At 39.7% G+C, this 14,548-nt stretch overlaps 1 protein-coding gene across 2 annotated transcripts in view; it reads right to left on the bottom strand.

Moving 5' to 3' along the window:
* Window positions 1-640: 640 nt before the first annotated feature.
* Window positions 641-14,548, bottom strand: part of LOC133530387 (ubiquitin carboxyl-terminal hydrolase 20) — a 29,206-nt gene continuing 15,298 nt past the window's right edge. For both annotated transcript variants that reach the window (XM_061868299.1, XM_061868300.1), the window contains exons 13-21: window positions 13,717-13,836; window positions 12,727-12,842; window positions 12,363-12,541; window positions 9,357-9,543; window positions 8,529-8,642; window positions 5,654-5,797; window positions 5,022-5,148; window positions 3,988-4,116; window positions 641-2,858 (exon numbers count right to left, since the gene is read on the bottom strand). In XM_061868299.1, the coding sequence (XP_061724283.1) occupies window positions 2,292-2,858; window positions 3,988-4,116; window positions 5,022-5,148; window positions 5,654-5,797; window positions 8,529-8,642; window positions 9,357-9,543; window positions 12,363-12,541; window positions 12,727-12,842; window positions 13,717-13,836 (1,683 nt within the window). In that variant the 3' untranslated portion in view covers window positions 641-2,291. The remainder of the gene's footprint in view (window positions 2,859-3,987; window positions 4,117-5,021; window positions 5,149-5,653; window positions 5,798-8,528; window positions 8,643-9,356; window positions 9,544-12,362; window positions 12,542-12,726; window positions 12,843-13,716; window positions 13,837-14,548) is intronic.

Raw genomic sequence — 14,548 nt, 5'->3', positions numbered from 1 at the left:
TCATGAATAACACTGTCTTTGCTTTTTGTTCAAGTCCAATTTTAATATTATTTAACAGTGTTGGCCGAATGTTAATTAGCATTTTAATGGTCAATCCTAATTAACATTCGAAAAAGAATTGACCAATAACCATTACAAATTGCACCGTCAACTGTAACCGTGCGTTACTGTTTACGGTTCAATTCGTAATGGTATGTGGTCAATTCGAATTAACCCTTCATTCACTGCTAGGGGGCGTGGCCTAGGAACAAACGCATATATGCGTCGGTGGCAGTGAATGCGTTAAATGCAGTGTGGCCAAATGTCTACAAAGCATTAGACAACTCACAGATTTTAAAAATCTCATCATAATTTTTAGTCCTTTATTATTAATTTGAGCATAAATTAATACACTTTCAGATGTTTTATTCAAATCTGCGCAGTATTTTGGTTTTAAAAAATTACATTAGTTTTAAGACGAAAAGGCGGAAAATCTCGAAAGGTTGGTGATTTTAATTTGTGACTTAGGCGGTTTGAAGTAAGTCAAGTCAACATTTCATTGCAAGTTTGAGTAAAGGCTAATTTCAAGACAGTGAATAAAGTTAAAATGACATTATTACTGTCTGCACCGCCTTTACGTATATTATATGAAACAAGTAAGTGCACCAATACATTTCGTAATATATTTTATTGCTGATCAATTCTTTAACAAATAACACATAGAACCAGAAACAACAAAATAAATACCTAATCCATGGTAAAACAGAAAGAAATGCATTCAGTAATTTTAATTTTACTATGAACATGGATATATTATACAGGGTAACATTGTACAGATATACAGGTGTAAATATACAGTATTTCATTCAAGTATCTACATTCGCTAGACTTTTCAAACTAAAATAAATTGTACTAAAATACTACCAACCCCAGGGGGCTCTGAGGCCGCTCGGCCGCTCGTGTGATCCTCCTTTTGTACTGATTAAAGTTAGTTAAATAATATGGTCAACTTCATAAGTAGTTGGCAGGCATAAGGGCTTTACAGACCTTGCAACAAATCGCATGTGATTTTAGATAATTGCCGGTATTTCAAATGTCGCAGTGTATACGCAAATCGTAAGCAATTATCGGTGAGGTGTGTAGAGGCCCATACCTATGTTAATGTATGTGTCATTGGTTAAGGAAATTTGAACCAGTTCTTAAAAGAAATCAATGTAAAAATTGCTACCTTAAAGAATTTTGTAGTGTACATTAAATTCCGAATGCACATTGGGCCAGAAACTTAATATTTAAACCTTTTGGAAATAATAAAAATCGAGGAACATAAATACTTTTTCTGAATCTGAACTATAAAATTAGGGACATAAGGATCTTTTTCGATCAATATGTGCTTTAATCGAATAACATTACTATGCATAATACATGTCATAAAATTACAATATCACAATCACTTTTTTTTTCTAACAATTAGTTACTAAAATCGTTATAAATAAATAAACAATAGGGAACGTGTATGAACTGTAGGGGGTAGTCGATGTTAATTGGCGCGAAGTGTAAATGTCAAGTTCAAGCTTCCAATGTAGCCCACAAGATGGCGGGACCTACAATGCACAAGGAAACGTAAGTTGTAGGGTCATCACTTGCTTTGGCGTGAAGTGTCAATGTACAGTTTATGTTTCCGATTCAGGCCACAAGATGGCAGAGGCAGACCCTCCAACGCGCACGTCGCCTTGACAAACCTATTCATAATTAAATTCAATCAGCTTCAAGCAACCAGGATAATCAGCTTTTAGTGATCCAAACTGGATTTCTCAGCATTGTTTCTTTATATAAATTAAGTGGAATTTATAAGTGTATATTGATAATAAATTAAGTTGGAAAAATATGCGTAATAAAATAAATATATGATGTAATATCGTTAACTATTCATCATCTAATTTAATTAGTTAAAGATCGTGTCATTCATCATGACGCGGGCCTTGATTAGTATTGTCATATTATTAGACGTTAGATTTGACAGACCTATAGCGATATTAAAAAATTTCAATGTATTTTTCATCTAGCATACAACAGATGGATCACGCGAAGCGAGTAATAGTTTTTAGAAAAATATATCACGAGACCAGAGTAACACCCAAGTTTTAAATGCACATAGTTTTAACACCTTTCACCGGGAATGTTCAACGTTACACCGCCAGAGTCAGACAGAGACGGCTCAAAACGACACTGCGTCAGACAGAGACCGCGCATCAGTTTAAATCCTTAGCGACCCGCCGTCTCAGCCTGTGAACGAACTGAAAAGCGAGAAAGAATCATTTCACTGTCCTCTTTCTTATTTTTCTCACTTTCCTGCTTTTCGACGGTTTGCTTTTCAGCGATATGCTATCGAGATTTGGGAGTTCCACTTCCTGCTTCTCAAAGTACACCGGGTTGTCGTTCGCGTCGCGGTCGGAGCTGTCGACGCCATTTTCTTTAACCGAATAGTTCTCCATCTCCTCATCGGAGTCGTAGTTTCCGTTTTGCTCGAGTCTCTTGTACCGTCCGAAGTCTTCCTCGTCCGAATCGACGCGGGCCACTTTGGAGTGTCTTAAGTTTTGAAGCGATTGGTTTTTCTGTAGCTCCCCGACAACGGATTCTCTGATGTTGGTTTCGGAGGTTGATTTGGTGCAATAGTCTTCCCTGTCGGAGTCGGAGTAGTTCCGGCCGGCGCGGCGCGCGGGGCGCGGGTCCGGCGCGGGGCTCGGATCCGGCGCCGGAGCGCGCAGCGGCACGTCGGGCCCGCCGCCGTAGATGTCGGTGAAGAAGCGCCACAGCTCCTCGCTGAGCTGCGCGTGGTCGGAGCCCTGCTTGAGGACGTGGCTTGTCACGCCGTCGATCTCCTGGAATTATAAAAAAAGTTAGAAGAATATGTATATAAACGGATCCCTTTGTTTGACATAATTTATTGAATGTCATAATGTAATGAATGTCAGATTATCATTAGTCATAATTAACCGTTAACTTCTCAGGTTATCCTATAGATAGGTTAGGTTAGATTTGTTTTATGGCAATCCTGAAAAGTTACGCGTTTCTGAGAAAAAGCAAATTATGACAAACGAAAATGCGGACAAACAATATATTATGACTTAAAACTTTATGGGAAACAATAGAGATCCGTATATAAATTCTTTCGAAAATCGTATTTACGTATAACGTGGGACCAACCCCGAAATCAATAAATGTACAGGAGGAATTAAGGTAAAAGAAAACCATATCAAACTGTAAAAAAAAGCCAGCCTGTATATGTAAACGAGTATATTTTGTTGCTGTATGCCTAGCACATGATTGGCGCGACAGTATCTCGCGGCGGGATAGACTACCCGTCTTTTTCTAACTAAGCTAATCAAAGAGGGACGGGTAGGCTATCTCGCCGCGAGATACTGTCGCGCCAATCATGTACTAGCCCGGCCGGCCTTACTGAACGAGCGAGCAAAGCGAAGTGAAGTTCTTCCTTGGAACACACGGCTGGCTAGGGGCACGTCCCGGCATTTAGATGTTTTTAAATTGAACTATCACAGGATAGTTTGATGGGCAATAACTTAAGTATATTTGTTCTAGTTAAATAAAATTGGGTAAACGTATTCTTGAGGACATTATATTTTAGTCATTAGATTAGATTATGAGCACAAGAGCCAAGAAGGCCAAAAACCTATTGGTGAGGGGTCTTGCTTTTCTGGTCATCCTTTTGCAAGAAAGTATAGTCGAGTTTGGTATCAAAAATAAATTTACTATTTAAAAATAATTAGCAAGATAAAAAAGAAATAAACATAATATAGGCATTTGACAAGAAAGATTACGCCTTACCACAGATACAGCTAATTTTAATCTCTATGGTGACAAATAAAGTTAAGGGGTCCACAGTCTTTATCCATTGCCGACTAAGTAGGTGCAACAAATTCAATCGATGTCATTTTTTTGGCGAACCTCTGGTTCTCATATCGGGGCGAACTAGTATAATAAGGCTGGTACCTGGCTGGTGACGATGCCCGAGTTGTCGACGGGCGGCGGGGGCTGCTGGCTGCGCGAGCGCACGAAGGCCTGCCACTGGCGGAACCAGTGCATGCTGATGGCGTAGATCGCGCGGGGGCGGTCTTGTTCCTGTTCAAACAGAAAACATTGTACAAAATATACTCTCAGGAGTACCTCAAAAAGCTAGACCGTCTTCTTAATAATGGCATACGCTTCATTTTCGGACTTCATAAATACGACCATGTTTCTTTTTATGGCCGTCAGCTAAATTGGCTCTGCGTCCGTCGTCGTAGGTCCATTAGCCCTTGGAGTGGTGGGCCGTCGATTCCCGACCGATTATGTGACCTATGATGACATAAACCTACATATATGGGTTCGTCTAATTAATTTTAAACTAATTGACACAAAAGTTATGGCTTGAAAACCAGGTATTTGGCCTAAAATTGTTCAATTTTGGTGCCAAATATCTCGAAGACAATGAACTTTGAAATACACACTTTCACTTTAAATATTACGTTGTTTTACGAATAATATATCTGTATCCTCACCCAACCATGCAACCAACGGATAACTGTTATTGCCCTACTACTATGTAATAATACTTATGTATGTTGTGAATAAATAAATATGGGACAGTATAAATAAATAAGCGACCGGTTTGGCCTAGTGGGTAGTGACCCTGCCTACGAAGCTGATGGTCCCGGGTTCAAATCCTGGTAAGGGCATTTATTCGTGTGATGAGCATGGTTATTTGTTCCTGAGTCATGGGTGTTTTCTATGTATTTAAGTATTTATAAATATTTATATATTATATATATCGTTGTCTAAGTACCCTCAACACAAGCCTTATCGAGCTTACTGTGGGACTTAGTCAATTTGTGTAATAATGTCCTATAATATTTATTTATTATTTATTAATTTAATATTGCTTAAAACAGTTGTTGTTAATATGATAAGCTACAAAAACATGAGAAAACTAGAGGCGCCAGGGAGCCCGGTACCCGGCCACAGCAACACGGCAAGCCAGCCCGCACCTGGAAGACGGCGTGCAGGTCGTAGAAGGCCTTGAGCTCGCGCGCGCGCCGCGTGCGCAGGCGCTGCGCCGCGCGCGCGCACACGCCGCACTCGTGCACGTGCGAGCACGCCGGCCCGCCGCCGAATCTAACACGATAACGGACATTTCGTTTTAGTTCATCTACTTCAAGCACATTTAAGGAAAACATCGCCAGCAAATGATTCATAGCAAAACACTGTTGGCTACCTATTAAAAATCTTTAAGGCTCAACAGATGACTGACTCTATCTAGTGACTCTTTTTCTGTAGTTTATTGTAATTTGCGTTTGCGGCCTCAAATTATGCAGATAGCATGTTCAATTTGATTTTATTTCATTTAAAAATGCCTAGCGGGGCAGGCAGTGGGCTGCAAGGAGCAGCGCAAGCCACAGCTCCCGTTCAGTTTTCGGCGACTATGGAACTATAAAACTATACATACACATTACTACATGTAAGGTAAACGCCAAGTTTTAAAATACGCCACCAAGCTTCACGTCCTCAAAATCTGGACTGGACTTCAGCCATCGCGCCGAATGGTTTTATGTGCAGAAATTCCTAGTGGCTGCGGTATGACTTTGTAGTTACACTACACACTAGTCCACGGTACACTCACTTGTCGTGCAGGAACTCCCACAGCGGCTGCGGGATGACGGCGGCGAGGCGGGGCAGGTGGGAGGCGCGGTCGGGCCGCAGGCCGCCGTGCGCGCACACGAAGTCGCCGTTATCTATTGGACCTGGTTCCGCCCAGGTATTAAATCTGCATATGATACAAGTAAATATTACTGATCAACAAATACTATAGGGGGCAGCAGAGCCCCTTGATTATTGGCGCAGTGTAAATGCCAAGTTTAAGTTTCCGATTTAGGCCACAAGATGGTAGAACCTACAACGAGCAAGGGAGCGTGCGTGCACTGTAGGGGGCAGCACCTGCTTTGGCGTGAAGTGTCAATGTTTAGTTTAAGTTTCCGATGGCAGACCCTCGCAACGTGCACGGTCCCTATTCTTATTGGCCTCTATATACGCACTTGCAGTCTTTGCAACCGCGGCGCCTTGCCGACATTCGATATTGTAAGTAGATATGTGTCGTTCACGAGTGAGTGATTTAACCCTTGGGACGCCTAGTGCCTGATCCGTACCAGTCCTGTCAATTGCCAGAGGGTGTTCAATTTTTGTACCCGTCTACTGCCTAGTCCCGGATCTATACAAACTGTCAACTGCCTTGTGCCTTATCAGTCACCAAATTTATTCTAGCATTTACTTAATTTTGAGATCTAAACACTTACAAATAGAGTTCTATATTACTTGCATTTCAATGCAATATAAGTCGCGGCAGTCAACGGGTGCGTACGCGAGCCTATCAGGCGTTTGAGGGGGATGGGACGAATCCGGCACTAGGCATTTGACGGGTACAAGTATGTTTGTCGGTTCGGCGTTCCAGGGGTTAAATGAACTATATCTTTTGATTCAACTCACTGATGATCAGAGATCGGACAAATTTGCGTCATTGCTCGCAATAATGTGGACATGACTCCAAAATTAATCAAATATGTAATCATTTAATTAATTTCTTACTTGACTTAAATTTTAATTCCTAGTCAATAAATACAAAAGTTTGTTAAAGTATAGATTTATTAAAGAAAATAATCAGTATTTTTTCCAAATTTTCTGCAGTCAGTCTATTTCTTTTTACATCAAAAATATACTTAAGTGCTGAAAAACTCCGCTCGCACTCCACTGATGTTAATGGGGCGAACTTAAGTAGTTTTATAGGAATATTATTATTCCAGTATAATTCAGAGTTTATTTTCTGTTCTTTGTTTAGTTTATTCCGATTTTGAGGTTATGGCCCACAACTTAGAACAGAAAATAAACTCTGAATTATACTGGAATAATAATATTCCTATAAAACTACTTAAGTTCGCCCCATTAACATCAGTGGAGTGCGAGCGGAGTTTTTCAGCACTTAAGTATATTTTTGATGTAAAAAGAAATAGACTGACTGCAGAAAATTTGGAAAAAATACTGATTATTTTCTTTAATAAATCTATACTTTAACAAACTTTTGTATTTATTGACTAGGAATTAAAATTTAAGTCAGGTAAGAAATTAATTAAATGATTACATATTTGATTAATTTTGGAGTCATGTCCACATTATTGCGAGCAATGACGCAAATTTGTCCGATCTCTGCTGATGATTTAACTCGCTCAGTAACTCATCTATCTCAGTGTTCCTTGCTCGCTCTTTCCCACTTATGATTCGAATGAGCCGGCCGAGCGTGACGAGCGAGTGAGACGATGCGAATATGTTTCGGAGCGGTTCAGGAGAATTCGGAGGGTGTCGGGAAAACATGGCGGGATCGTGTCGCGTGATACGCGATATTGGTCGCACTTATGGCTGTGTGGCTTATCTGATTGATTGACTCTGCAGTCGTGAACAATATAGTCTACAGTTCCACTGAGCAAAATGAGTGACATATATCGCCGCGAGCGAAAAATATGAATAAATCTTATCAACTCAGTGAAGCGCTTTGCGCATCTCTAATTGTAATATGCCGAAGATGGAGTGCGATTGCAAATAAATCTCGCCGTCGCGGTTTCAACTGCAAAGCGTACGGACCGGAAGACAAAAAGTAGCGAAAAATATAATTATTAAAGCCACCTTGACGACTGAATACCGTTGACATGCCGTTTTATTGTAACTGGATTGTCAAACCTATTAAATGTTGAACGTTTTGTCAACAATTTAACATGATCTGTGGGTTATTAAAGTCGTAGTTGTCAACAATTTAACATGATCTGTGGGTTATTAAAGTCGTAGTTGTCAACAATTTAACATGATCTGTGGATTATTAAAGTCGTAGTTGTCAACAATTTAACATGATCTGTGGGTTATTAAAGTCGTAGTTGTCAACAATTTAACATGATCTGTGGATTATTAAAGTCGTAGTTGTCAACAATTTAACATGATCTGTGGATTATTAAAGTCGTAGTTGTCAACAATTTAACATGATCTGTGGATTATTAAAGTCGTAGTTGTCAACAATTTAACATGATCTGTGTGTTATTTAAGTCGTAGTTGTCAACAATTTAACATGATCTGTGGGTTATTAAAGTCGTAGTTGTCAACAATTTAACATGATCTGTGGGTTATTAAAGTCGTAGTTGTCAACAATTTAACATGATCTGTGGATTATTAAAGTCGTAGTTGTCAACAATTTAACATGATCTGTGTGTTATTTAAGTCGTAGTTGTCAACAATTTAACATGATCTGTGGGTTATTAAAGTCGTAGTTGTCAACAATTTAACATGATCTGTGGGTTATTAAAGTCGTAGTTGTCAACAATTTAACATGATCTGTGGGTTATTAAAGTCGTAGTTGTCAACAATTTAACATGATCTGTGGGTTATTAAAGTCGTAGTTTAATCACTTATAAATAAATAATAATAATAAATAAAGTATAACAAGCCCCAAACATTACACTTACTTGTTGATCCACTGCTTCGAAATATAGAACTTGATGTCGTTAGGCTCCACCGTCGTCGACTCCAATATCTCGGCCGCTTTTTGCCGCAGCACTGTCATTTGGGGATTCACTTTCCTGGAAAAATGTTATCTATCTGGGTATCTGGGAGTATGTAATAAGAAAAGCAGAAGTACTTAATTAAGTACAATATAATTCGTAAAAGCTTCAATATTTATGAAAATTTACAGTAATTGTTTACAACAGCGTCAAGATAAAATGAAAGTTTAAGTAGTTTCCTCATCTTAAGGGCTTTTCGTCTGTATCCTAAAGGGGCTTTAAAGCGTACCCTGCTTTAAATAAATAAATATTCGGGTACAATCTTACACCGATCGACCTGCTCGAGATCGACCCCAAATTAAGCAAAGCTTGTACTACTTATACAGATAAATACGAGTACTCATATATAGAAAATATAAACACACAAATAAACGCCCTGGCCAGGATGCGAACCCAGGACTTCCTGCTGCTGCTGGCTCAGACACTCATTTTAAATGCGGGGAAGGAGTTCTTATTGGGATTAATCCGGTTTCTTCCACTCCAAAAGCGACTTGTAAATATTAAATTATTGCTGATTAGTGATTGGTACAATTCGGGGGTTCGACCCACGTATCCCTCACGAACTCAGTTTAAAAGCCGCACGCCTCGATCGCCGAACGTGAATGATCCGCGCTCCGCTCATTGAGTGGCCGTTGTGAGGTAACCCTGAAGGTAGAACAGACTGGTCGTCGAACGTGCACCATTCCGATCCGCACGGGTGTAGTGGCCCGCCTGTGTGACGCGTTATGTTACCTATAGAACAACACATAGGCCTCGGTGTGGTCCAGCATGGGCGCGGCGAGCGGCGCGACGGACTGGTCGTCGAACGTGAACCACCCGCGAGGGTTCCGCGCCACGCAGGTGTAGTGGCCACCCCCGGCTGTCCCCGTGTGACAGATCACCGCGCATAACGAGTAGCGGGTTATTTTTGATGTGCAATCTGGAACAATCAGAGTAATTATGTATTCGATTTACACTTTAACCTCACAAATGCACTGCATGTTTCGATTACAGGTATGAACAACTTTCAAAACCATCAATTTTAAAACAACGCCATGTAATGAGTTGAAACCTAGATGGATGAATATACCAGATGGGATACTCGTACATTGGATGGGGTAATACGCACACTCGAGGTACTTGCTGTTTTAATTAATCATTTTTAGGGTTCCGTAGCCAAATGGCAAAAAACGGAACCCTTATAGATTCGCCATGTCCGTCTGTCTGTCCGTTTATGTCACAGCCACTTTTTTTACTTTTAGGTGTATAGGGCAGTATGTTCAGTTCAGGTCATGCAGCGAGAACGATACATAGTGAAACATCCTTAAATAAACAGAACTTCTAAGGGAACCACTTACCGTGAAAGTTGCGTAGTATGTCCCCAAAAAACTATGCCATACGCGACCGAAGTAAGAAAGTAGCCGTAATATGCACACTTACGTACATTTTAAATTGTCGAGTAATTTATCTTTATGTGTGCATGTGTAGGTCATTCAGCAGGAGCAAAGCAGGAGTCAAACCGATTTACTATGCATGTTTGTACTGTATGAGTATGAGAATTTGAAATAGCGGTGGATTGTCAAAGAAAATTTTGTAGCCACAGTAAATTTACTGCCATCTTTCGTCACATGATTAAAACTTTTAGAACACCATTTGACTTTGATCCTTATAGGGACCGTGCGCGTTGGAGGGTCTGCCATCTTGTGGCCTGAATCGGAACAATAAACATGTAAATTTACACGTCACGTGTTTTCTTGTGCATAGTAGGTTCTGCCATCTTGTGGGCTACATCGGAACAATAAACATCACATTTACGCCTCGCGCCAAAAATCTGACGGCTCCTGTGCTGCCTCCTATAGTTCATGCACGCTCCTTATTCTTTCACTGTATTTTGTTAAATGTCATGAAGTGGCGCCATCTTACCGGGCATAACTCAAAGGTTGTTGGCCTTTGATGTATTAGATGGCGCCACTTTTTATATTTAACAAATTAAACACATATCAGTGAAAGGATAAGGATCAAAGTCAAATGGCGTTCTAAAAGTTTTAATCATGTGTCGAAAGATGGCAGTAAATTTACTGTGGATACAAAGTTTTCTTGCGTTTGCGACGGCCGGTTTGGCCTAGTGACCCTGCCTACGAAGCCGATGGTCCCGGTTTCAAATCCTGGTAAGCGCATTTATTCATGTGATGAGCATGGATATTTGTTCCTGAGTCATGGGTGTTTTCTATGTATTTAAGTATTTATAAATAAATAATAATAATAAATAAATATTATAGGACATTAGTACACAAATTATAAATATTATTAATATTTATACATTATATATAGCGTTGTCTAAGTACCCTCAACACAAGCCTTATTGAGCTTACTGTGGGACTTAGTCAATTTGTGTAATAATGTCCTATAATAATAATATTTATTTATAAAAAAAAATCTTTGACAATCCACCCCTATTTCAAATTCTCTTTGCTGATAGGTAATGTTTCTATTTTTACCTTTTAGTGTATAGGGCTGCATGTTGAGGTTATGCAGCGGGAAGGACACACGGGCGGCCACTTAGCGACGACAACAACGAGCATGAGCTCGTGCCGGAAACGCGTCAGGTGCACGCAGAGTAACTAGGTAGTTCATATACTTTTACAGAAGAACTTTTAATACTAAGGACAGCTATCTAAAAGGAACATAACCTATAATAGAACTACATATAAAGCGCGGTTTGTTCCCCAAAATACTATGCCATACTAAAGCCAAGAATGCAAATACGCGTGATAGATAAGTGTAGCGGTGTTTATAATGCTAAAACTAAATGCTATACGCAAAAACAGTACAACGCTCTTCGTATACAGTATAACAACGCTTTCAGGGTGCTGATGGGACTACCTCGGTTTTGTAGTGCGTCGGGGATGTTCGCGGAGGCCAGAGTAGACTGTTTCTACACTACAATGAGGAAACGCTGCACATCCCTGGTGCGCAGGGTGCGGGCTAGTTCCAACGGCATCTTGAGAGCGTTTGCGGAGAGATTTGACTGCCAGTGCCTGAATCACTGTCATATGATTCACGTACTGGTGTCCAAGCCTCTCCAGAATAGGTTAAAATATGAGTAGATATATTTGACTTAATTTAATTTAGTTTAAGTTAAATTTTAATCTTACGTTTAAATATAATAAGTTAAATGTAATATGATCCTAAGTTGGTCGAAATAAATGAATTTATATTATATTATAATTAAAATTTTCGATATTTTTGTGCAATTTTACCTATGTGTATGTTCCCCAAAATACTCTGCCGTAGTCGAAATGGATATGAGAGTAGGCATAATATGATTATCTTTGTGTATATATGTTCATATACTTTTACAGAAGAACTTTTAATACGAAATTAATATTTTATTTTATTAAGGATAACTGACATTACTAGTATTTCGTACGAAATAAGTATTCTGTAATGTGGAATTTGTATGTTTGTTGTACAAAATTGTTTTTTGACTTGTACCAGTACGCTACCAATAAAGATTATCTTATCTTATCTAAGGACAGCCATCTAAAAGGAACATCACATATAACAGAACAACTCGCCGTTTGGTCCCAAAAATACTATACCATACTAGATCTAAGGATGTAAATACGCTTAATAGATAAGTGTAGCGAGTTAAAATTTTCGTAATTTTTCTGCAAATTTCACCTATGTAACATACACATACCCCAAAATACTCTACCGTAGTCGAGATGGATATGAGAGTAGGCATAATATTTTTACCTTTATGCGTATAGGGCTGCATGTTGAGGTCATGCAGCGGGAAGGACACGCGGGCGGCCACTTTGGCGCTGAACATGAGCTCGTGCCGGAAACGCTTCAGGTGCACGCAGAGCACTTCCGGTAGCCGGACCACGCCGGACAGCTTCACGCCGTTACGCAGCTTGTTACAACGGGAACAGCTGGGGACAAATGTTTCACTTATATACTGAAACTAGCTTCTGGGAGTTCAGATGGCAGTCGCTTTTGTAAAAACTAGTGCCTACGCCAATTCTTGGGATTAGTTGCCATGCGGGTCTCAGGCCCCCATGAGCCGTGGCAAAAAATCTGGGTACAAAATAAATAGAAGGGACAATAACTCAGTTACCTGTACATATTGTCTCCTTTTAACTCATCAGCGCTAAAGAAAGCCGCGAGGCAGTCCTGGAGGGAGACCACAGGGCCGTAGAACCAGGACCGGAGCCAGCTTAGTATCCACCACATCTGTACAGAAATAAATATTTAGAGATGTTTTACATAGATCGACTTAGTCCTAAGGGGCTCCCAGGCCAAATTCGCTGTTTTTACGTCGCTATAGCATGCTTGAACGTTGCACAAACAATAAAATTATGTACACAATATTTTAGCTTGATAATTGTTCTTTAATTATGTCTACTGATATTTCAAAAAACATATCGTATCACAAATAAATAAAAAAAACCGTGAACCGTTTTCATGAGTTAATATCTGTATACATTCCCTTATTATGCGACGCTTAGACACGAAACTATAACCAATAGAGAAAAATGATATATACTTCAATTACGTCTGCCGAATTTTCAATAATATAAATAGTTTTTGAGAAATCGATACTATTCAAGTTCGTGAGTGCCCCGAGACGCAGGTATCTGCGCGGACCGCTTGGCCGTCGGACGGGGAACCTGTGTCACTCGACGTGACGCGCGCGCAATTCTCTGTGAATTGATCGTCTGATTCTGAATTTTGGGAGTTTCGAGTGATAGGAAACTGTTCATTTAAGTTTAAAGTCAGTGTTAAGAGAGCGAACGGATGCAATAATTTGCTTGCTTGTGCAAATTCAAGTTGTAAATGTGAAGAACGAGGAAGGCGGTCGAGGGAGTTGAATCGCGTGAGGTCATTCAGACAGGGGACCGCCTTAAGTAAAACCAAGTTATTGGAGAAGATTTGTAAATTCGAAGAAAAAACCATACCCCGTATTACCTCGTAAACTACGGGGTTGTACAGCGATTTATATTAGCCGCAAAACGACGACTTCAGGAGTATTGCTGGTAGGAACTCTTTCTTTCAGGAATTAAGAGCGTTAAAAAAATGAATTAATTCTAGTTTCCCCAAAAATTACCCAAGACTCGTGGTCAGCCGGCAGATGGTCGAGCGCGGGCTGCGAGCGCAACACGGCGAGGTGCTCCCGCGACGGTATGGGGAGGGAAAGGTCCTGGAATGTCTCCACTCGCGTTGACACCTGCATTGCAAAATATAATGTAAATAAATACATTTGGTAAACTTTTATTTGGTAAATTTTATTTTTTATGTAATGTAATTGTACGATGTGTAAATGTATAATGTATATGGAAATAATTTTCTACATATAAGTACATTGAAGTCGAAATTCCTTTGTACTTTTCAAGTTTTTACATTACAAGGACAATTAGCACATTACGTAACTATGTCGATAATTTAAAGGGCCATATGTATTTGACGACCGGTTTGGCCTAGTGGGTAGTGACCCTGCCTACGAAGCTGATGGTCCCGGGTTCAAATCCTGGTAGGGGCCTTTATTTGTGTGATGAGCATGGATATTTGTTCCTGAGTCATGGGTGTTTTCTATGTATTTAAGTATTTATAAATATTTATATATTATATATATCGTTGTCTAAGTATCCTCAACACAAGCCTTATTGAGCTTACTATGGGACTTAGTCAATTTGTGTAATAATGTCCTATAATATTTATTATTTATTTATTTATTATATGTACTGTAAAACGTTGTACGATACATGTGCGAATAGGTAATTCGCAAATCATGTCAATTTAAAACACTAAATTATTTTTTAACAAGCAGCAACGTCTGCGAACGATGCTATTAAGCTTAGAATAAATTTAAAAGTGGAAAAATTTACTGGCTATGGATGAGGTCTTGGTGGCTCAGATGGCAGAGCGCTGGAGTATCGATC

Source organism: Cydia pomonella, chromosome 22, assembly GCF_033807575.1.
Source record: "Cydia pomonella isolate Wapato2018A chromosome 22, ilCydPomo1, whole genome shotgun sequence".
NCBI classification, from domain to species: Eukaryota; Metazoa; Arthropoda; class Insecta; order Lepidoptera; family Tortricidae; genus Cydia; species Cydia pomonella.
The sequence above is the reverse complement of the archived record's forward strand: the minus strand, read 5'-3'. Positions and strand labels throughout refer to the sequence as shown.